The 19,612-nt window shown below is 37.7% G+C and overlaps 1 protein-coding gene across 1 annotated transcript in view; it reads left to right on the top strand.

Annotated features, from left to right (window-relative positions):
* Positions 1 to 19,612, top strand: part of Frem2 (FRAS1 related extracellular matrix protein 2) — a 155,426-nt gene that overhangs the window by 68,945 nt on the left and 66,869 nt on the right. The window contains exons 3-4 of the mRNA XM_013031489.1: positions 8,348 to 8,494; positions 11,701 to 11,931. Coding sequence (XP_012886943.1) covers positions 8,348 to 8,494; positions 11,701 to 11,931 — 378 coding nt within the window. The remainder of the gene's footprint in view (positions 1 to 8,347; positions 8,495 to 11,700; positions 11,932 to 19,612) is intronic.

Genomic DNA, 19,612 nt, shown 5'->3' with positions numbered 1-19,612 from the left:
AAAAAACAAAACAAAACAAAGGATATTGGCAATTCTTCAAAATACACCCCTGAGTTCTGCAGGAGCTCTTTTAAGTCACAGGTGCTGTTAAGTTTAAGATGATCAACATTTAGTGTCTATGACACTTCAGGATAAACTCTCCTCCCAACCCATCCCAACTAAGGCTTTAGGTGAATCTTAACTACGGCTTCATTGTCTCTAATATCCACTCACATATAAGGAATAGGAGAAGGAAATTAATATTTAGTAGATGTCCTGAGCTGAATTCTTTGAAGTTCTTTTTCTACTAGATGCCTTATAATCTTTCAGGAATACCCCCTTCTCCATCACCTGGCACATCCAAAGACCACCCTGTACTTAAAGCCCATTTAACCACTATCCCTTGCAGGACTTTGCCTTTGATCCTCTCAGGTAAAAGCAATCCCTCCCTCTTGTGAAGCCCCACAGCTCATTATCCAGGCCTCCTGGAGCACATGCAGGCTCCAGTTTCCTCAGGCCACAGGCCAGCATTGCTCATGCTCTATCTCCTATATTTGAATACCCACTGCTGGAAGGGGGTTGGGGGTTCCACTGAGAACTTCAGCTTTGCACGAGATGGATCTCAGCCAACACTAAAACCAGCCTGACTTTTAAGGGCCAGAGAACCAAATTCCACAGCTAGCAGAGATTCTCTTGTGGAAGATGTTTAAGGCTATGCAAAGTTAAAGTGAACACTGTCATATCACAGAAATAGCCATGAAACCAAGCTCTTGTGTTTGATTTAGATTCTCACCATAATTATTAACTCTAATCCAGGTGGTGATGGCAGGCAGGCTAATCATTGGCTTATTCTCTAAGAGAGCAAGACTTTTAAAACTCTGCTTAAAATTTTTGAATTATTTCCCCCAGTGAAGCAGGTTATATTATCTTAATGTATTTTTTAATATCCATTTTAAGTGAGCACGCTACTACTTAGCCACATTCCCAATCCTTGAATATCTGTTTGTTGATTTAAAAGACTCTCATTACTGGTGGCTACTAATTCTACTTACTTGGGAGGCTTAAAGATCATGGTTTAAGGCCAGCCCAAGCAGAAAAATTTGTAAGTCTTATCTCAAAAATAACCATCAAAAATAGTGTGACTTAGGCTCCAATACTACCAATAATAAAGTAAATAAAATTTTTTTTTAAAAAAAAAGAGAAAAAGACTATAGGTTGGTCTTGTTTGGGGATTTTTTTAAAGGTTGCTGTATATTTAATTTACAGTCAGCCTCAAAGTCAAACCTGGTTCTTGTCCTGTGAAATTCTACCAAACTAGAAAATATCAAGGACGTTCGTTACTTGTAACTTACCTTGTCCAAGAAGAAATGTCTTACAAAGCTAAACTAACAATTCAACCAGCACCAAAGTTGTGACGCTGGCATCTAGGAATTGAAGTACGCTTTGTCTTTAGAGGAGTCAGGCAGCCCAGTGTGTTTAGGGAGGGCTAATTGAAGATTGGAATTCTTTGTTATTCTAAAATAACTACAGAGTTTGAATTGAAAAGAAGACTAAAGACCAGCTGGAAAAGTTCAAAAGGGGTCTTTTCATCAAAACCTTAATGGCTTTAGTGTCAGAGCTTGGGGACAAAGCTTTGGGGAGTGTGCTTATCAGCTGTCAGGCACCTGTTGTGTGGATTTATAATACAGTTATGGATTTAATTTGTTTCCCACGAGACTGAGGCTAGGCCCTCAGACTTCATACATGACAGACTGGTTTTGGAAGGCATCTAATCACATGTAAATCAAAACTTGATCAAGTTTCTAAACAGCTTGATTTCATCAAAAATTTTACTTTTAGCTTTGGTTAAATCATGAGCATTTATGGTTTCTCTTTATTTTTAGAAGATTTTACATAGTTTGTGATACATGAGTGAGTGAAACAACTTTACTTTTTTTTTAAATGTCAGTCCTGGGTAGTACCTGAGCACTGTCCCTGAGCTTTTTTGCTCAAAGCTTAGTGCTCTATGACATTAGCCACACCTCTATTTCTGATATTTTCTTTTTTTGCTCACTCACTTTCTTTCTTTCTTCCTTCCTTCCTTTCTTTCTTTCTCTCTTTCTTTCTTTGGTTAATTGGAGATAAGAGTCTTACGGAATTTCCTGCTAGAGATGGCTTTGAAATGCATCCACAGATCTGTCTCCCAAGTAGCTAGGATTACAGTACAGGCATGAGCCACTATCACTAGTGTCCTGCTTAGAGTTTAATTTTTAAAGAAGGGAGTAATAAGAAATTACAGCTTAGTTCCTCCAATCCTTATATCACTTGTATATTAATAAGTGCTAATATTTTACAAATTCGGCAACAAAATAGAAATTGGGGTGTGTGTATGTGTGTGTATGTGTGTGTGTGTGCGTGTGCGTTGCAGAAGTTCTGTAGTACTTATTTCTGTTCCAAGTTAAGCTTTATGGACTTAATTTCCTATTCTCTAGTTAAATATCTACTTTAAAAAATCCCTCTTCAAGAATGAATTCTGAGTTACTGTAATAATTAACCTGGAACATCTCACTGTCTCCCAAAGCAAAGTTTCTTGATGTTGTTGCTAAATTTTATTTCACATAAAATCCCCAAAGCAGTGCGTGTCCATGTGAAATACTGACAAGACTGTTATGCTCCCTGTCATTCAAAACCTTGGATTAAGTAGCAACTTGATAACTTCCTTCATCCTTCCAAAGCATAGACATCAACTTGAAAGTAAGTTGTGTTCATCATTAAGTAGAAACAAAATGAAATTTCTACTTAATGAAATGGGTAGGTCTGGCTAACATGCTCTAACCCATGCTCTTCCATAATGGGGCAGAAGCCTTTCATCTCCAATAATCCCTGAAGGTGTCATTTAGCGAAATACAAGTTCCAATGATTCACATTCATGGGCAATCACTTTTAAAGCTTTACATAGTGTTTATGCATTGTAGAAAGTACTTGAGCTTGAACCTAGAGTCTGGGCACTCTCCCTTAGCTTTTTTTTCCCTCAAGGCTGTTACTCTACCAATTGAGTGCCAGCTCTGCTTCTGGCTTTTTTGCTGGTTATTTGGAGATAAGAATCTCATGGACTTTCCTGCCTGGGTTTGGCTTTGAACTTTAATCCTTAAATCTTAGCCCCCTGAGTAGCTAGAATTGTAAGTGTGAGCCATTAGCACCCAGCATAGAAACAAATATATTTTAATAAAAAAGAATCAGTACTGAGATGGGTTATGTGTAAACAGAAATTTATATTACTCAATAAAAATGAAGCACGTCTCAAGTTCTCTCAGCAAAGACACCTAAGATCTTAATTCATTCACTAGCCATCTTTTTTCTTTTAACCATAAGCAAGTGGACTCTCTGCCATTTTGGATCATTTAGGAGAAGACACAAATAACGATGGAACAGAAGAGTAACTACATCTAGGCCAGGAGGTTGTGGAAACCGCTGTAGAGAAAATTTAATCCGAATGAAAAGGTCATTTGGCACCGGATTTGTGTTCAGGCGTGCTGTTTTACAGAACATCAAAAGAAGGCCCTGTTCACAAAACATTCTTCAATATCTAATGTTTAGAAGAGAAATTTTTAAACAATATTTCAGGAATGAGGGTCAATTTGTACAACTAGCCAAAACTTGTCAAAACTTAGGAAAGAGAGTTTAATTGGAGGAGGCATAGAAAAGCTAAGGTTGTTCTTAGTAGAAGGTAATAGAATATGTGAAATCCCCCATCTGTGTACAGGCAACAATGAGAATAGGGTGTTGATCAGTGTTTCTCTTTAGAGAAGTGATATACAGCATACTTCAATAAACGCATGCAATGTTTATCCAGCAAATCAAAGCAGTTGGCATTTCCATTTCTTTATCATTTCAAGCTCCTCTTTTCCAGTTATCCACAAAATACATAAGAATTCTGTTACTGTAACAAACAAAATAGCTCAGATAATCACCTTAAGGAGAAAACAAGTTTATTTTTGTTCAGAGTTGTAGAAGTTGGCAGATGATAATCAATAGGCCCTGTTTGTAGTGAGGCAGTATATATATCATTATGGCAGGCAGTATAGGCTGGAGCAACCTGCTTGTCTTGTGTCAACCAAGAAGCAAAAATAGGAAGAAGTGGTCCTATGACTTAATATCCCTCCCATTGACCTAACTTCCTCCCGCTAGGCCCCACCCCCTAAAGTGTCCATCAACACCCAAGAGTGCCATGGACCTGGGAACTAAGATTCAGCATATCAACAAAACTGCAGTATAAGTTATTATGACTTGTAATTTTCCAACTGTGTTGTAGAGCATCAGAGCTTTTTTATTTTTTGCATCAAATTGTGCTTTGATATCTACTATTTACCTCTCTCTATCCTCCCTCCCACCACTCACTCTTCTGTAGTAATCACATCAGAAAAATACTTAAAACTGTGTTTAAGGAGATGGAAATGCTTACTCTTCCAATTTTATACAATTTAATGCATTGTATACTTTTAGAAAATTATCATCAAATGAAAACTTTAAAAAAGAAGTGGTAGTATTAAAGCCATTACAGTAAGGATAGACAAGGGATGTCTTGAAATAACACAACCGACATTTTGGGGGGTAAAACCTGAGCTGACTGGAACTATAATCTAAATGAACAGAAATGTGGCATCAAATGGTTGACATGTACTAATTACGTGGTGTATCACGTAATTTGATAGACAAAATGTTGACAGCAAGAGTATACATGCTTAATTTCTCACACAAATTAGCATAATTTAATACAATTAAAAGCTGTGAGAGATATCCACTTAGGTGCAGGATTGTAGAGAAAAATCCATATATGAGCAGCCGTAGAATCACGAAGAAGAAAGGATTACAGAAGCCCCAGGAGGCTTTGGGGGTGGGGGAAGTAAAGATAAGGATTCATGTGTAGTACCAACCAAAGATCAGAGCAGGCAGGAAGACAATGGATGGTCAGGAATAAAAGTGACAGATCCCTGGAGCTGCAGGATCTTGGCTTGACCTTGAGTTATCAGATTAGAATAAGTTAGGAATACTCAGGTAGTTCGGGATAAACCTGGAAATCCAAAGAGGAGTTGGCTTGACACGTGCAATAGCTGTAAGAGAAGGAGACAAAGCAGGATGAGCTCCAATAGGTTTAAAGTAAATGTGTAGCAAGACCGTGAATGCAGGGTGGATTGGGGCAAGTGTAGGCAGGTTGTCAAGGCAGTAGATCAGGGAGTGTTTATAGCGTACTATCTGGCCACATGATGTTATATGTGTATTATGGGTTGTGTCACTTGAGCCACAGAATAACCACTTGTGGTAATTAGTAGCACTCTCATTTGACTCTTCAGATGAGGAAACAGGTTCAGAGAAAGAAGCTGCTCAGAGTCAGACAGCAGATTAAAAAGAATGAGGTGTGTCTTGGGCTCCAAGTCCTCAGACTTGTCCTCCAGACAAAGTCTCTTCTCTTTAGAATAGGGAGCCTCTGGGGACCGGTGGATGTTAGCTAAGTGTATGAGGACTAAACAAGGGATGAGTTTCCTTCTTAAACCAACACCAGATTCTTAGTCTCTAACATAGATATTGATCTGTTTTAAAAGTTAACATAAAACCAGGCATTAGTGCTCATTCACCTATAACTTAGCTACTCCCAATGCTGATATTTGAGGATCACAATTTGAAGTCAGTCCAGGCAGACATATCTGAGAAACAACCAGTAAAAAAAAAGCCAGGAGTGGAGCTGTGACTCAAGTGGTAGGGCACTAGCCTTGAATGACACACGTGAGTCCAGGATTCAAGGAAGCCCCGCCCATTCCCACAAATAAAATAAAAATTTTACTTAAAAATTAACCAGATATTTCTTTGGTCCTGGCTTACTTCACTTAATATAATTTTTTCCAAGTCTTTCCATTTCTTAACAAATGGGGTGGTGTCATTCTTTCTGATGGAGGCATAGAATTCAGATAGATAGATAGATAGAGAGAGAGAGAGAGAGAGAGAGAGAGAGAGATCACATTTTCTTGATCTATTCATCTACTGAGGGGCATCTGGGTTGGTTCCATAGCTTAGCTATGGTAAATAGTGCTGCAATAAACATAGTCGTGCTGGTAGCTTTAGTATGGTCTTGTTTGTGATCATTTGGGTAAATGCCCAAAAGTAGCATCGCTGGGTCATAAGGGAGTTCTATGTGGAGTCTTTTGAGGAACCTCCATACTGCTTTCCAAAGTGGTTGAACAATACTAATACATGTGTAGGACAAGCAGAAAAGGCCAAAAGCTATGTGCATATGACCATATAAGATGAGGTTAGGTGAAATGAACCCCAAGATAAGGACACAAATATCTTTTTTCTTTCTTGCTATTGTTGCTAATGTATTTATAATGTACTCTGTGATTTTTGTGTTTCTTTGTATGTACCTTCCCCATGATATAACCCCTGTTGTCACTGTATTTGATGTTGGTGCCCTGAATCTTGTATATACACTTCTCTAATTCGGGGAGGGGAAAGAAAAAAACAAAATGCTTAAATAAGGATACAGGTTGACCCATGGTAACAATGAGATGTACAAAACACCATGTTGAAAATGAACTTTACAACTTCTGTGGGGGGGTGAGGTGTGTAGTGGAGGTGGGAAGGGAGGGATGGTAGGGGGAAAAGAAAGGAGGAGGCAACAATGCTCAATAAGAAACATACTCATTACCTTGCTCATGTAACTGTAACCCCTCTGTACAGCATTTTTACAATAAAAAAGTACAAAAAAATTAACCAGATATGATAGTGTACACCAACATTTGAGAGAATGAGGCAGGAAGATTGTGAGTTGGAGTCAAGCACATGATACATAGAAAGAACTTATCTCAAAAATGAAAACAAGCCAGCGCTGGTAGCTCATGCCTGTAACCCTAGCTACTCAGGAGGCTGAGATCTGAGGATCATGGCTCAAAGCCAGCCCAGGCAGGAAAGTTTGTGAGACTCTTATCCCCAACAAATCACCAGAAAACCGGAAGTGGCACCATGGCTCAAGTGGTAGAGCTGAGGGACAGCGCCCCAGCCCAGAGTTCAAGCCCCACGACCAAAAACACAAAACAAAAATCCAAAACAAGAAATAGTGTGATGATTCTTTATAAATATATTTTTGCTTATCTTAAAACAAAAATCCATAGGGAGACTTCAACATTAAATTACATAAAAATCATTTTTTGTCTCATACTCCCATTACCCTAGAGCTGTATAAAAAGCTTTGTTGTATTTACAAGTCACCTGACAAAAAATAAGAAAATCAATTTTCCTACATATGCTCAGCTCTCCCAGAGATTATTTTCTAGTTTATGTATTTAAAAAAAAACCTCAAAATCACTGCACTTTTTCTTTTTTCAAAAAATCTAGAACAGAATATTTTGATGTGTTGTTTACTTGCAACTTGCCCTCTCTGTGGATTTTATTTTTTTAATCATTTTACTCAGTCTGTAAAAGTCTCCACATTTTCCAGTCTTATTTATTTTTTCTCATGTAGATTTCTTTATGGGAATCCAGAAGAGAAGAAACTGAATTAAAAGTGTGCTTCTAGCTATGTTTATTATTTGGGTTTCTTTTTTTTTTCTTCTATCCTTTTCCAAAAAGACTTAAAAGGACTTGCTGATACCTTTGTTTATAAACCTCACCTTACTCTGAAATAATTGGCAGAGATCAAAAGGAGTGGAGGGATAGATGCAATGTGATCAGCTGATAATCATTTCTCCTTTGTTTACCCAACAGAGTAGCTTTCATATTAGAGAGATCGCCAGCCAGATTCATTTTCTCTGGTTAGGCAGCCAGATCCAATTTGGTGGGAAGGTGGGAGGAGAAAGCCTTATCTCAGAGTGGAAAGAGCTGTCTGTTTGCTCTGAGGAATAGAGTGGAATCTTGTGGGGAAGAGAACCAGAGAAGGGATATTTGTTTTTCCTTAAGTGGTTATAATTAAAGCCTTCCACCCAATTGTTCTGTGAACCAGAAAAAGGTATTTATGAAGTTGCAAAAATCTTTAGAAACTTGACAAAGAAGGCTTGCAGCCATGTCTAAAGAAAAAATTGCTCTCTTACGCCACCTTGTGGGTAAGGCCTCATCCTGCAACGGTAGATATTGGGTTTTATGATTGAAAGGTTGTGTCTAGTAGTGTTGTGTGCCTCTTCCTCATCAACCTTTTTTTTTTAAAGGAATTTGGGATGAATTATGAAAGCAGTTGTAAGTCTATATAACAATTGCTAAATAGGAGCTATGTCTCCATGTATAGGTTCCAGAGTTGTGATGATTCTTCAAATTGCATCATTGAAATAGTCTGTGGAATTTTTGAGGTTGCTCATTCAAGAAAGCATGAACTCAGAGTTTTAAGTATTTTTTTTTATTTTTCCAGGGGGAAACCGGTTAACCAACCAGCATTTTCGTCTGAATTGGGCATGGATCTCTTTTGAAAAGGAATATTATCTGGTCAACGAAGACTCCAAATTTCTAGATGTCATCCTTAAACGCAGAGGTTACTTGGGAGAAACTTCATTTATAAGTAAGTTCAACTTCTATTTCTGTCATCAAAATCTTGTTTTTATAGTAAAAGCTTAACATTTTTTCCTTAGAGTGATGAAAACACTAATTTGGTTCACAGGTTTAAATGCTTAGGGAGAGGAACATATTCACATTTAAAGATTCTTTAGCTGCTAAAAATATAAAAACAATTTTTGTGTAGTTACGTACATCTTTAAGCCTTCAACCTAAAGATGATCTTTCTTAGGCATCAAACAACTTTACATGATAGAATGTAGTCACTCATATGTTAAAAAATGAAAACTGATGTCACTAGTGTAGAAAAAGTTTAAGGGACTCTATACTTTCTGTATAAAAGTCTGAATCAGTATAAGGAATGAATTAGGGCTACTTTAATAAATACACAAAACTATTCAGTGATCTTTAGACACCAAAGTGTACCTTACTATTTAAATGTTCTGGTAGCTCACTAAAAGTTGCATGATTTCCCAAACACTATATGAAAGATTTATGTTGTCTATTTTCTTTGTCACCAGTATTCCAAAGCAAAATCCTAATCCTTTCTTCTGTATTATATTTTTTAAGTAAAACTGGAAGTCAAATGCAAATTAATAATTTTTCAACTGTAAGTTAAGTTCATTTCCTTTCATAAAGCATAAAATAATTAAAAGTATTTAGATCATTTGAAGCAATAATATATAGTTAGCACTGCATACTTGATATGTCAATGAAAAAAATTGCAGTATCTTAAGCATTATTTTTTGTTCCCTATATTTAGCAGACATTTAGGCTGTTAGAATTTATATGGGTGAAAGCTTTTATTGAGTGAGACTATCAACTAAGATAAGGATCTATGGAAATGCCAGCAAAATAAAAGCTCAGGAGCCCTGTGATTATTTTGAAATTTTACTGGTCCATCAACCCTTAACCAACCAGTAGATCCCTATCAATAGAAAAATTTCTGTTTGTCTGTCTGCCTGTCTGTCTCTTTTGTTTTGATTGCCTCCCTGTATTTCTCTTTTCCTTCTTCTCTCTGTCCCTCCTCTTTCTCCCCTACACACACACACACACACACACACACACACACACACACACACACACACACAAATACACACACACACACCCTATACTTTGCCACTTAACAAGTCAGTCTACTGAAAAAGAAAAAAATGCACTGCAATCTTTGTGTCATTTATTTTTCTGAGACCTGTGAGACAAATTTTGCATTTTGCAATTAATTGTACAAAAAGTCTTTATTGTGATATTTATAACATTCAAATAATAAACTTTGGTCAACTTCATCTAACTTTCCTATCCCTTCTCCTCCCAAGATAAATATTTTTTTAACACAACCCTTATTTTTATGTTCATCTCAAGGTTCAACTAACAGCCAGTGATTTAAAAATTCTAATTCATCTTACATGAGCAATCTGAGGACCAAAGTTTTTTGTCTGTTTTATTCTCTGATAGAGACTCCTGAGGCAGGATTGAGGCCTGACACCCAGTAATTCCTCAGTGAGCATTTGTGTTTGAATGGAAAACTTTTTAAATTACATTTGTTTCCTTGTTTAAGTGTTTATCCTATCCAACTTCTCTAAAAAATATCCATATTTTTTAAAAAGTATACCTGCAAATTACCAGCCTGATTCACTAAGATTCTGGTCCCATACCGAAGGAAATACCAGGTAACTTGATGGAAGAGTAGCGTTGAGATTGAAGGGAGGAGGGAGAATGATAGAAGAGATAACGTTGATCATAAATTGACATGTTCAATCAAAACCCATTTGTACAAGCACTGAAAGGTTTAAAACACAAGAATTAAAAAAAATTAAAGGATATACAAGGACAAGGAGTATTTCTAACTATTCTAAGACAGAATTTGTTCCCTGCATTTCAGCTTACAGTCTGAGTACCTCATGCAGTGGTCTTCTTGTAATGTAGTTAGAAACAGAGACCCTTTAGCCTTTCTGGCCCACTGCAGGTGACCTTGAATAACCCACCAGAGTCAGACATGCATACTGCTCAAAATAATTACATATATTAGCTCTCCAATTCTGTTCACATGGCTTCATGGTATTCTGGAATGTTCCACAAAGACATGCCTGGCAATGACCATGGTGATCAACTAAATTTGATTCTCTAAGGAGTCTTATTTCCTTTGAATGTTCAGGGAACATTGCCATTTTCTTTTATTATTCTGTTTGGATATTTATGAAGTAAGATTGTCAAAGAGGTCTTTAATCACCTGTTGACCTGTGTTGGCTAGTTAGAGAGTACTTATGTTTTTATGAAATAGTGCAATCTGTGGGAAAGTGAATGTAAAGAATATTAAAGTTTACAGCTTTGCAGGTGTAAGGATATTGTACAACATCAAAGCAAATTTACTGTTTCATTTTTACTAGCACAAAATAATTGTGCAATAGGATTTGCCACAATATTTATATACATGTATATATTTCAAAATACATTATATTCCCCCTTGCATTTATTCATCCTCCCTTTCTTGACTCTCTTGCCTCCTCCTCTTCATGTTAAGAGTCTTTAAAGGGTTTCGTTATGCTATTTCCATGCCCATAGAATGTGCTTTATTTCATACCTTCCTATATCCTCTCCTTTCCCCTTTATTCTATTCAGTCTTATTTTGCATGAAGTTCCAACACAAAATTTGCCCAAAGAATATATAAGCATATCATAAATAGGGAAAGAACATAAAGTACCCAACACTATCATCATCTAATTCTCACATCGGACCCATCCCTTGATTGAACTGTCAAACAAAGTGTCACACAAACCATTAACAGTCCCAATTGTAAAAAGTTATTAATCAGGTTGAGTGTCTGTGGCTCACACCTGTAGACCTAATTACTCAGGAGGCAGAGATATGAGGGTCATGTTTAAAGCTAGCCAGGGCAAGAAAATTCAAGAGACTCTCATCTCCAATTAACAAACAAACAAACTCAAAAGACAAAAGTGGAGATTTGGCTCAAGTGGTAGAGCCATGCCTTGAGCAGAAAAGCTCAAGGACAGCACTCAGGCCCTGAGTTCAAGCCTCAGGACCAGCAGAAACACAAACAACAAATAATAAATAATCCTCAGGGATGAGGTGCAGTTCAGTGGTACTTGCCTAGCAGGTGTGAGGAGCCGTGTTACATCTCCAGCACTCAACAAAGATAGTTGGGAATCCTATTGAAAATAAAACTGAGGATGTGATATGATCTTTCCATGGAGGTATTGGCACAAGAGATGGGACTGCGGTGAAAGACAAAGACTTCAAGGGCAAAGCTCAGAAGCAAGTGCAATTCAACCCGGGCCAAACCAGGGCCACGTGGAGGGTGCGGATCCTGAGCGATGGTATGCATGAGCAGTCAGAGACCTTCCAGGTGATTCTCTCGGAACCAGTGCTGGCTGCCCTGGAATTCCCTGCGGTGACCACCGTGGAGATCGTGGACCCCGGAGATGGTATGGACCCTCTAGGCCATTGCCAGCTTGCTAGGTTATTGCCAACTAGGTTTTCATGACAAAATGCCTTACACAAGGAACCTAAAATCCAGTATTTGGATTTTTCTGTGCAGGGAATTTTTCTAGATGAATGGTTCAATTCTCTTAGGGAGGATAATGTGAAGAGGAAAACGTAAAAAAAATAATGATGAAGGGAGACTATTTTGTGGGGGGTTTTTCCCAATGAAATACCCCTATGGTTGATAATAATAAGTCCTTTCTGATAGCACACTTGTTTTCTTTAGGATCGGCATTGTTCGTATTCGTTCATCTTCAATTTATTTCATTTGCTTCAAAACACTGTCTTACACCAGGCGATGGTGGCTCAAGCCTGTAACTTTAGCAACTCAGAAGGCAGAAATCTGAGAATCTCTATTGCAAACCAGACTGGGCAAAAAAAGTCTATGTTGGCTCTTATCTCCAGTTAACCACCAAAAGGCTGGAAATGGAGGGCTGGCTCAAGAGTGCCAGTCTTGAGGAGAAAAGCTAAGGAATAGCACCTAAGCCTTGCGTTCAAGCCCCACCACAAGTGCACACACGCGCACACACATGTACACTATTAACTAGTAACAAAATAACAACTCAGACAAATGATTTAAGACTTAGACTGCTTAGAGGGTTATTTAATAATTCCCCTTGTCTCATTCAATTATACAAGTGGCTGTCAGATATTTGCCCTATTTTCATTTGGCTATATACTTCCTCACATTTGTTCTAACATCTGCCCCACCCAACTGGGCTAACCCAATCATAGTAAACGCAATGCTTTGACTCACTGCCCTTAATTTCTTTTAGATTTTGTGTGTATGTGTGTTGTGTGTGTGTGTTGTTTTTTGTTTTTTAGGTGGGGGGTTTGTCAATATACACTAGTGGTTGCAGTTGGTAGAAGTGAGCCTGGATACTTTCCTATGCAATTTGACCTTTTCCTGCTCCTGCCAAATGCCCACAATCCTGGTTTGTCTTGATGGAAGTTAGTCAGGGGGGTGAGGTTGGTGGGCGGAGGGAGACTGGTTGAATGGCTTTTTTGAGGGTTGGCATTTATACAAACTTTGTAGAGACTTCTAAAGCAGACATCCTGTCAGAAGCCAGACATGACTTTGTTTTAAACTGCCAGCTGATGTTATTTTGTTAGAAAACTCTTAAATGCCATGCAGAGATATTATCTGCTGATTACACAAATGGAGATGGGTGTAAATCAGAAACCAGAGCTCCAGCGTCATTGGTTTAACTAACTCCTCTGCCTTTCACCAAATATAATGTTAAATTATGTTTATAATTTCCATTAAGGCACATTTGGCATTTTACTACATTTACAATCTGCATCATCTAGGGAGAGATAATTAAATTTTCTTCTAGTTCTGAGCTTTGGGTATATGAAATAATGAAATTTTTCATCTTTAAATAAACCCAGGAAGATATTAGTTCTTTTCACCTGGTTCATTAATAAAAGTGGAAACCATTTCTTGAGACTTTATTTGCTAGTTGGTACCATTGCTGTACTTTTCCTTTAGGAATAAGACATTTTATACTTATTTTTGCCTTCCTATTTATAAGCCCAGAGTGATACTCTCAGTGCTGTCTCAGCAGTGAGATATTAAAACAATACACATTCCCACATGCATACACACATATACATAACCTCACACACACACACATAGTTTCCTATACAATGCAGTCTTAATTTCATTTCATGTATTGATCATCTGAATGATCTTTAGAATTTTCTAGATCAAGTTGTCTCTATTCATTCCAAACCATAACTAACATCTGACAATTGATAAGTATTCCCTAATGCTTTATTATGTTCTATGTCTTGTTGGAGATTATTGATCTTGAAATCATAATAAATGAAAAGCCAAGCAAGGGTGCATGGCCCTAAATTCAAGCCCCAGTACTGTCACACACTCATACATACTCACACACATACACCACACACACACACACACACACACACACACACACCACATTTGAATTTGACTCCAACTTTACCTTAAATGAAACAGCTACTATGGCACAGTTTTGTTTTTTTTTTGATTGGTCGTGGGGCTTGAACTCTGGGCCTAAGCACTGTCCCTCAGCTCTTCAGCTTAAGTCTAGTGCTCTACCAATGGAGCCACAGCACCACTTCTGGCTTTTTCTGTTTATGTGGTGCTGAGGAATCGAACCCAGGGCCTCATGCATGTGAGACAAGCACTCTACCACTGAGCTACCTTCCCAGCCCAAGAAAGAATTCTGTGAAACAAAAAGCAGGCTTAAATATTATTGTTTCTAAAATCACTAATCCAGTTAGATTTTTTTGTTTCAGAAATTCATGATCTTTTATTCCCGTCTTACAGAGGATCACTTTAATTTTTTTAATTGTTTCTTTGTACATTTTCTCTCACATTTAAATTCACTTTCCCTTGGAACATCTCTTTCTATCCCACCCACCCCTCCTGATATTCATTCTAAAGTAGCCTACATGATTTTTGTTGGCATACATATTTTATATACTTTGTATATGGGATATATATTTTTGGCATGTAACACTTTAATGTTATCCAGCTCTTCCTTGGCATTACATACTAGTGTTACAAAGACACACTGTCTACCAGAAACAATAGGAAGAGGACCCTGCATGTAACCTGATGTGATACAGTAAAGTATTAACAAAAACCAGGGAAATCGAACCACCTCTGCTGAATTTGGGTCTGGGAACTGCTTTTACCTCTTAGCAGGTCTGTATAAATACATGCAAGTCCATACTTTTCTTGGTACTTTCCTTACTCATAGTTGCCTTTGATAATGGTAAATTTGACAAATGGTAAAACTGAGATTCATCAAGTACTTTCCACTGTTTGCCAGACAGCATGGTTGGCACATCATATTTGTGCAATCTTTTTAATCTCATTATCGTATAGACACATCTACCATTTTTAGTTATTTTACTTGATGCTTATAAGAGGTTCTTAATTACATGTGAGAAGCTCTAGAACGTTAGTACCCAAACTGTATGACCAGAATAGCTTTTCCATTTCAAATCTCTGCATATACACCCAAACACACGCCTACATGAAGTGCATACATGCACTCTGCCTTCTCACACATTCATAGTATACTGTTTTAATTCTTACTACCCACATGAATGTTTTATATCACTCAGTTCTGATTTAGGTAAAGATTTAAATGATGGTGTCTCTGCCATGGATCAGTATCGAGATCCACTGAGGAAAATAACACATACTCTTGAATGCTTACTCATGGATTTCACCTGAGCAGGGCTCAGTGCTCACACTAATGTCAGTGATTCCTTTGACCGGCCATGTGTTTTTGACCCTCTGTTTGGAAACCATGGCTCTGTGATAGATACTGTCCACCCCTCTGTTGAGAGAATCCCTGTCATCAGGCGCTGTGCAGTGTATGTACAGGTCCCTAGCCTGTGCTGAGTGGCAGGCACCCTGGAGTCCATGATCACAACAGTCTTTCTAATCCCTGACAGCTTTGGGATAGGACTAAATGTGGTGAAGCTAAATCTTGAAGCTCTGCTAGCAGATGGTCCCTGCTTTCTAGCCAATCAGGATAGGACCACCTGGGATCAGTCCCACCTTTGGATCAAGAATTTCACACCCAGCTTGATGAAGGAAATTCACACCTGTAATCCTAGACACTCAGGAGGCTGAGATATGAGTGAAGATTGTGATTTACAGCCAGCCCAGGCAGGAAAGTTATCTCCAATTAACCAGCAAAAAGCCAAAAATGTGACTGTGGTTCAAGCAGCAGAGCACTAGCCTTGAGCAAAAAAAAAGCCCAGGGACAGCACCCAGGTGCTGAGTTCAAGTGTTAGGACTGACACCATAAAAAAAAAAAAAGAAAAGAAAAAAGAAACCCATTTCATTATGTCAAATAGATACAAGAGCAAGGCCCGAAGTTCAAATCCCATTATTGCCAAATAAATAAACAGATTAGTAATTAACTGATTGCTTGAATGAAACACTTGTTTACAATTCTGTGACTTAGTGTCAGTTGGCAAATGAGATCACTGAGGTTTAAAGACTTTATTTCCCCCAAATTTCCAGGCCCCAAAGTGGTAGAAATAATATTGGAGAAATGAATCAAGTAATATACAAGTATATACATATATGTATACATACATACATATGCATATCCCTCCACCTCGTATTTGTCAGACTTGATGTCTCTGTGACCATACACCAGGCATAAACAACTTTTGGTAGAAAGGATATGTCAGCCTAAAACAATTCCCATCACAGTGGCCAAGAAGTAGAGGAAGCAGAATACTGGCATAATATAGTCCTCAAGGACATTTCCCCAGCGACCTAGGCTCTCCTTAGTGCACTCAGGTTGACCATTAAGATAAACTCATACCCTCTTCTTAAGCTCTTTCCTTTCCTTTGACTTATACAACCTGCCATCATTTATCATGACTACACAAGTGGTATTCCAAATCATAGTTAATAGGCTTGCTTAGCCCCAACAACATCACTTTAGTTACTCCTATGAAACTAACAACAAAATCATTTCCTTGTTTCTGGTTCCATTGCATTTTTTTTTCCATGTTGACTGGAATGCATTCATATAGCTAGCGAAACCTAGTCAGCTCTTTCGTAACGTATCTGTACATTCAGCAAGACAGCGGGAACATCTTGCTAGATGGCAGCCATTCCACTAAGAGCTAAGGACACAGGTGCTACCCTGTCCTTTATGCTAACCCCTCCAGATAGTCCTATAAATGAGGTGATTGCATTCCACCACATTGTTAAAAATGAGTGTTAAGTGCCAGGACAAAGGAACAAACAGAACTCATGAGAGATGGGACTTCTTTTTTGTCAAGGACCCCCTGGACATTTATACCATCATTACAGGCCATGCAAAAGTATCTGTATAAACTAGAGGGCAGCCACTGAGAAGTGTGTGTGCCTGCCTTGTCATGTACTAAATTATTTTTCAGGCTTTATATAGACTGTGGGCCAGAGGCTTCTCTGCCCCTGGCTGGAAAGAGCATGTAACTCAATTTTGAGAGAGAAGATAAGTTTTATAAGAGAATGATTCTGTATACTAAACTTACTATCTAAAATCTTTTCTTATTTTTAGATAACTGATATTAAGCATTTTCATTTCTGGGAAAAACAAAGGAGGAGGTAACAGTACTTAATAGGAAATGTACTCATTACCTTACTCATGTAACTGTAACCCCTCTGTACAGTATTTTTACAATAAAAAAACAGAAAATATGGAAGAGCAAAACTCATTTGACCTAAAAAATCATTGCTCTTTTACTTCCTAAATTCTAACCAGAGTAAACTGAATCAAATGTACCTTTATTGGGAGACCACAACCTCAAATACAGAGGTACTTTGGTACAAATATTCAGCAAAGGTGTCTCAAGACCGTGAAGTGTTTTGTGTGATTATTTTCCTGGCACACTTAAAAAGCCTTCAGAGCTAGACTTGAATTCTGATAAATGCTATGATTCCAAAATATAGCTCATTCCATAAACTATGTAATCATGTTGGTGGGAGCATATTAGGTTAATGCTATATAATATTAATAGAGAGTAAACATTATTCTAAAGGAATGTAGAACTTAACGTTCTCAAGAAACCTTAATGTTATTACATACAAAAAAAGGAAAACTTGTCTCTGCTCTGAGTGAACAAACCCGTTTCATGGGATGAAATTCAGATGACACAGGCTGAACTATGTATGTAATGCAAATATTGACTTTTTAAAATTCTGTGCCATCGTCAGTGTTGACAAAGAACTTCTATTTTCAGAAGAGTCCAAATTTCAAGGCCCAGAACTAACAAGATGATGATCAACTATAGCCAATGACCCAGAAATGATAGAGAAAGCATGCTTCAGTAGGGTCAAACCTCCTATTTGAACTTGTTTTACTATGAAACGTTGGACATCATCATAACACACACGTCTAACCAGGTGTTGAAGATACAGCCATAGCTTCTGGCACAAACTATGCTATGACTAAAACAGATTTAGCCTTTTTATCCCTTGGTCTAGTTTTGCTTTTTTTTTAATTCAGTAGTTATACACAGAGACTTCAATTCAATATATCATCTTAAGAAGCCATACATCTTGATCAGTGTCACCCCTTCTACCATTCTCCATCCCTCCCCTCAAGTTTCCTAGCTTCATTTTCTAATATGTATAGTGAATATTATTATCATTCCTCTCTCTCTTTATTCATCCAACCCACTCCGTTAATCCAGCCCTCTCTCAAACAAAATATGGCTTCATTCTTCCTGGAATTCATTCATTTAAACTGTCAGCTTCATTGTTGAAATGATTTATGCCATGAGTATCCACTCCTGTGTATACCATACTTCAGTTTAGATAGATAGATAGATAGATAGATAGATAGATAGATAGATAGATAGATAGATAGATAGATAGATAGATAGATAGATAGAGATTGATAATTTCTCTGTGAGTCTGACTTTACTTAACATCTAACATCCTCTTGGAAAATACCTTCTAACACTTTCTACACTGAAAAGATAAAGACATTCAATTAAAAACAAAAGTGAGCCTAAAACTCACTCTTACTCCCAACTCTGAATAGTCCGGTAGGCCAATTTTTGGATCCAAGAGTATCTGGGGGTGAGCCTGTGGCACATTATCATGTGGGTGAAGCATGTTTTCATTATCTCCCCCTGCTGCTTTTTCAAGCTTCTTTTCAAATTATTCTGTGACACTAGGTTTATTTTAGGTAAAAAACATAAGCAAAGAATGTAAGGGCCATGCCCAAGTTCAATCACATCTGTGACAGGCCCTGTTTTGTCCACATACTTGCTGACCAGTGGGAGGGTGCCATGATTGCCAGGGGGCAAACCGGAGTTGTTTTTGAATGTGCCAGATTTTTCAAAGGCAATGAGCACTCAATACTTTTACCCTTTGACTGTATTTGCTTTCCTTTGGTCTGTGATGAAAGATTTTTTGGAGATATTTTATTCTGTCATGATTTGGCAGAGTGTGCTGTTGTTCATCTTCTTAGGATAATTGAGAGAAAAGAAGCGATGAACATCCTCTTCCAAATATAGCTACAGCTAACTACTTTGCTTCTAAGAGCACAAGTCTTCTTCTTTCTTCTTTTTCTTCCTTCTTCCTCCTCCTCAACTTCCTCCTCCTTTCTTCTTTTTGGTGTCAGTCACAGCACAGTCAACATTTAAAAATAAAAACGGCAATTACTAATCAAAGTGTTCATAATAGGACTGATAAAGACTGCAATTACTTTATATGATCTACCTTTCGACACGAAGGGTACAGAAACATCTGAAAGTACAAAAGGAACTTAGGTTTACTGTCCAAAAAAAATGCAGGATCACCAAATAAATGAGTATTTGAGGTTCTAATGGTGGAAAATGGGAGAGGTGGAATGTAGGTGTTCGCAGGAAATCTATGTACCTTTGACTCATGTCTTTATACACCTAAAACTGCCAAAAAGAGAAATCATAGTCGTTATGCCTTATAAAAGACACATAGAGAGAGAGGAATGTGCGAAAGAAAGGGAAACTGTTAGGTAAAAAGTAATTTAAAAAAAGTAGTGGACATAACACATGGCAGATAACATGTGGCCCATTGTGGCATTTCTTGTTCCCAAAGTATCTTAGACTCTTCAAAATGGC

This window comes from Dipodomys ordii, unplaced genomic scaffold (assembly GCF_000151885.1).
Source record: "Dipodomys ordii isolate 6190 unplaced genomic scaffold, Dord_2.0 Scaffold140, whole genome shotgun sequence".
In the NCBI taxonomy this organism is placed as follows: Eukaryota; Metazoa; Chordata; class Mammalia; order Rodentia; family Heteromyidae; genus Dipodomys; species Dipodomys ordii.
Note: the sequence above shows the minus strand (reverse complement) of the source record. Positions and strands in the feature narration are given on the sequence as shown.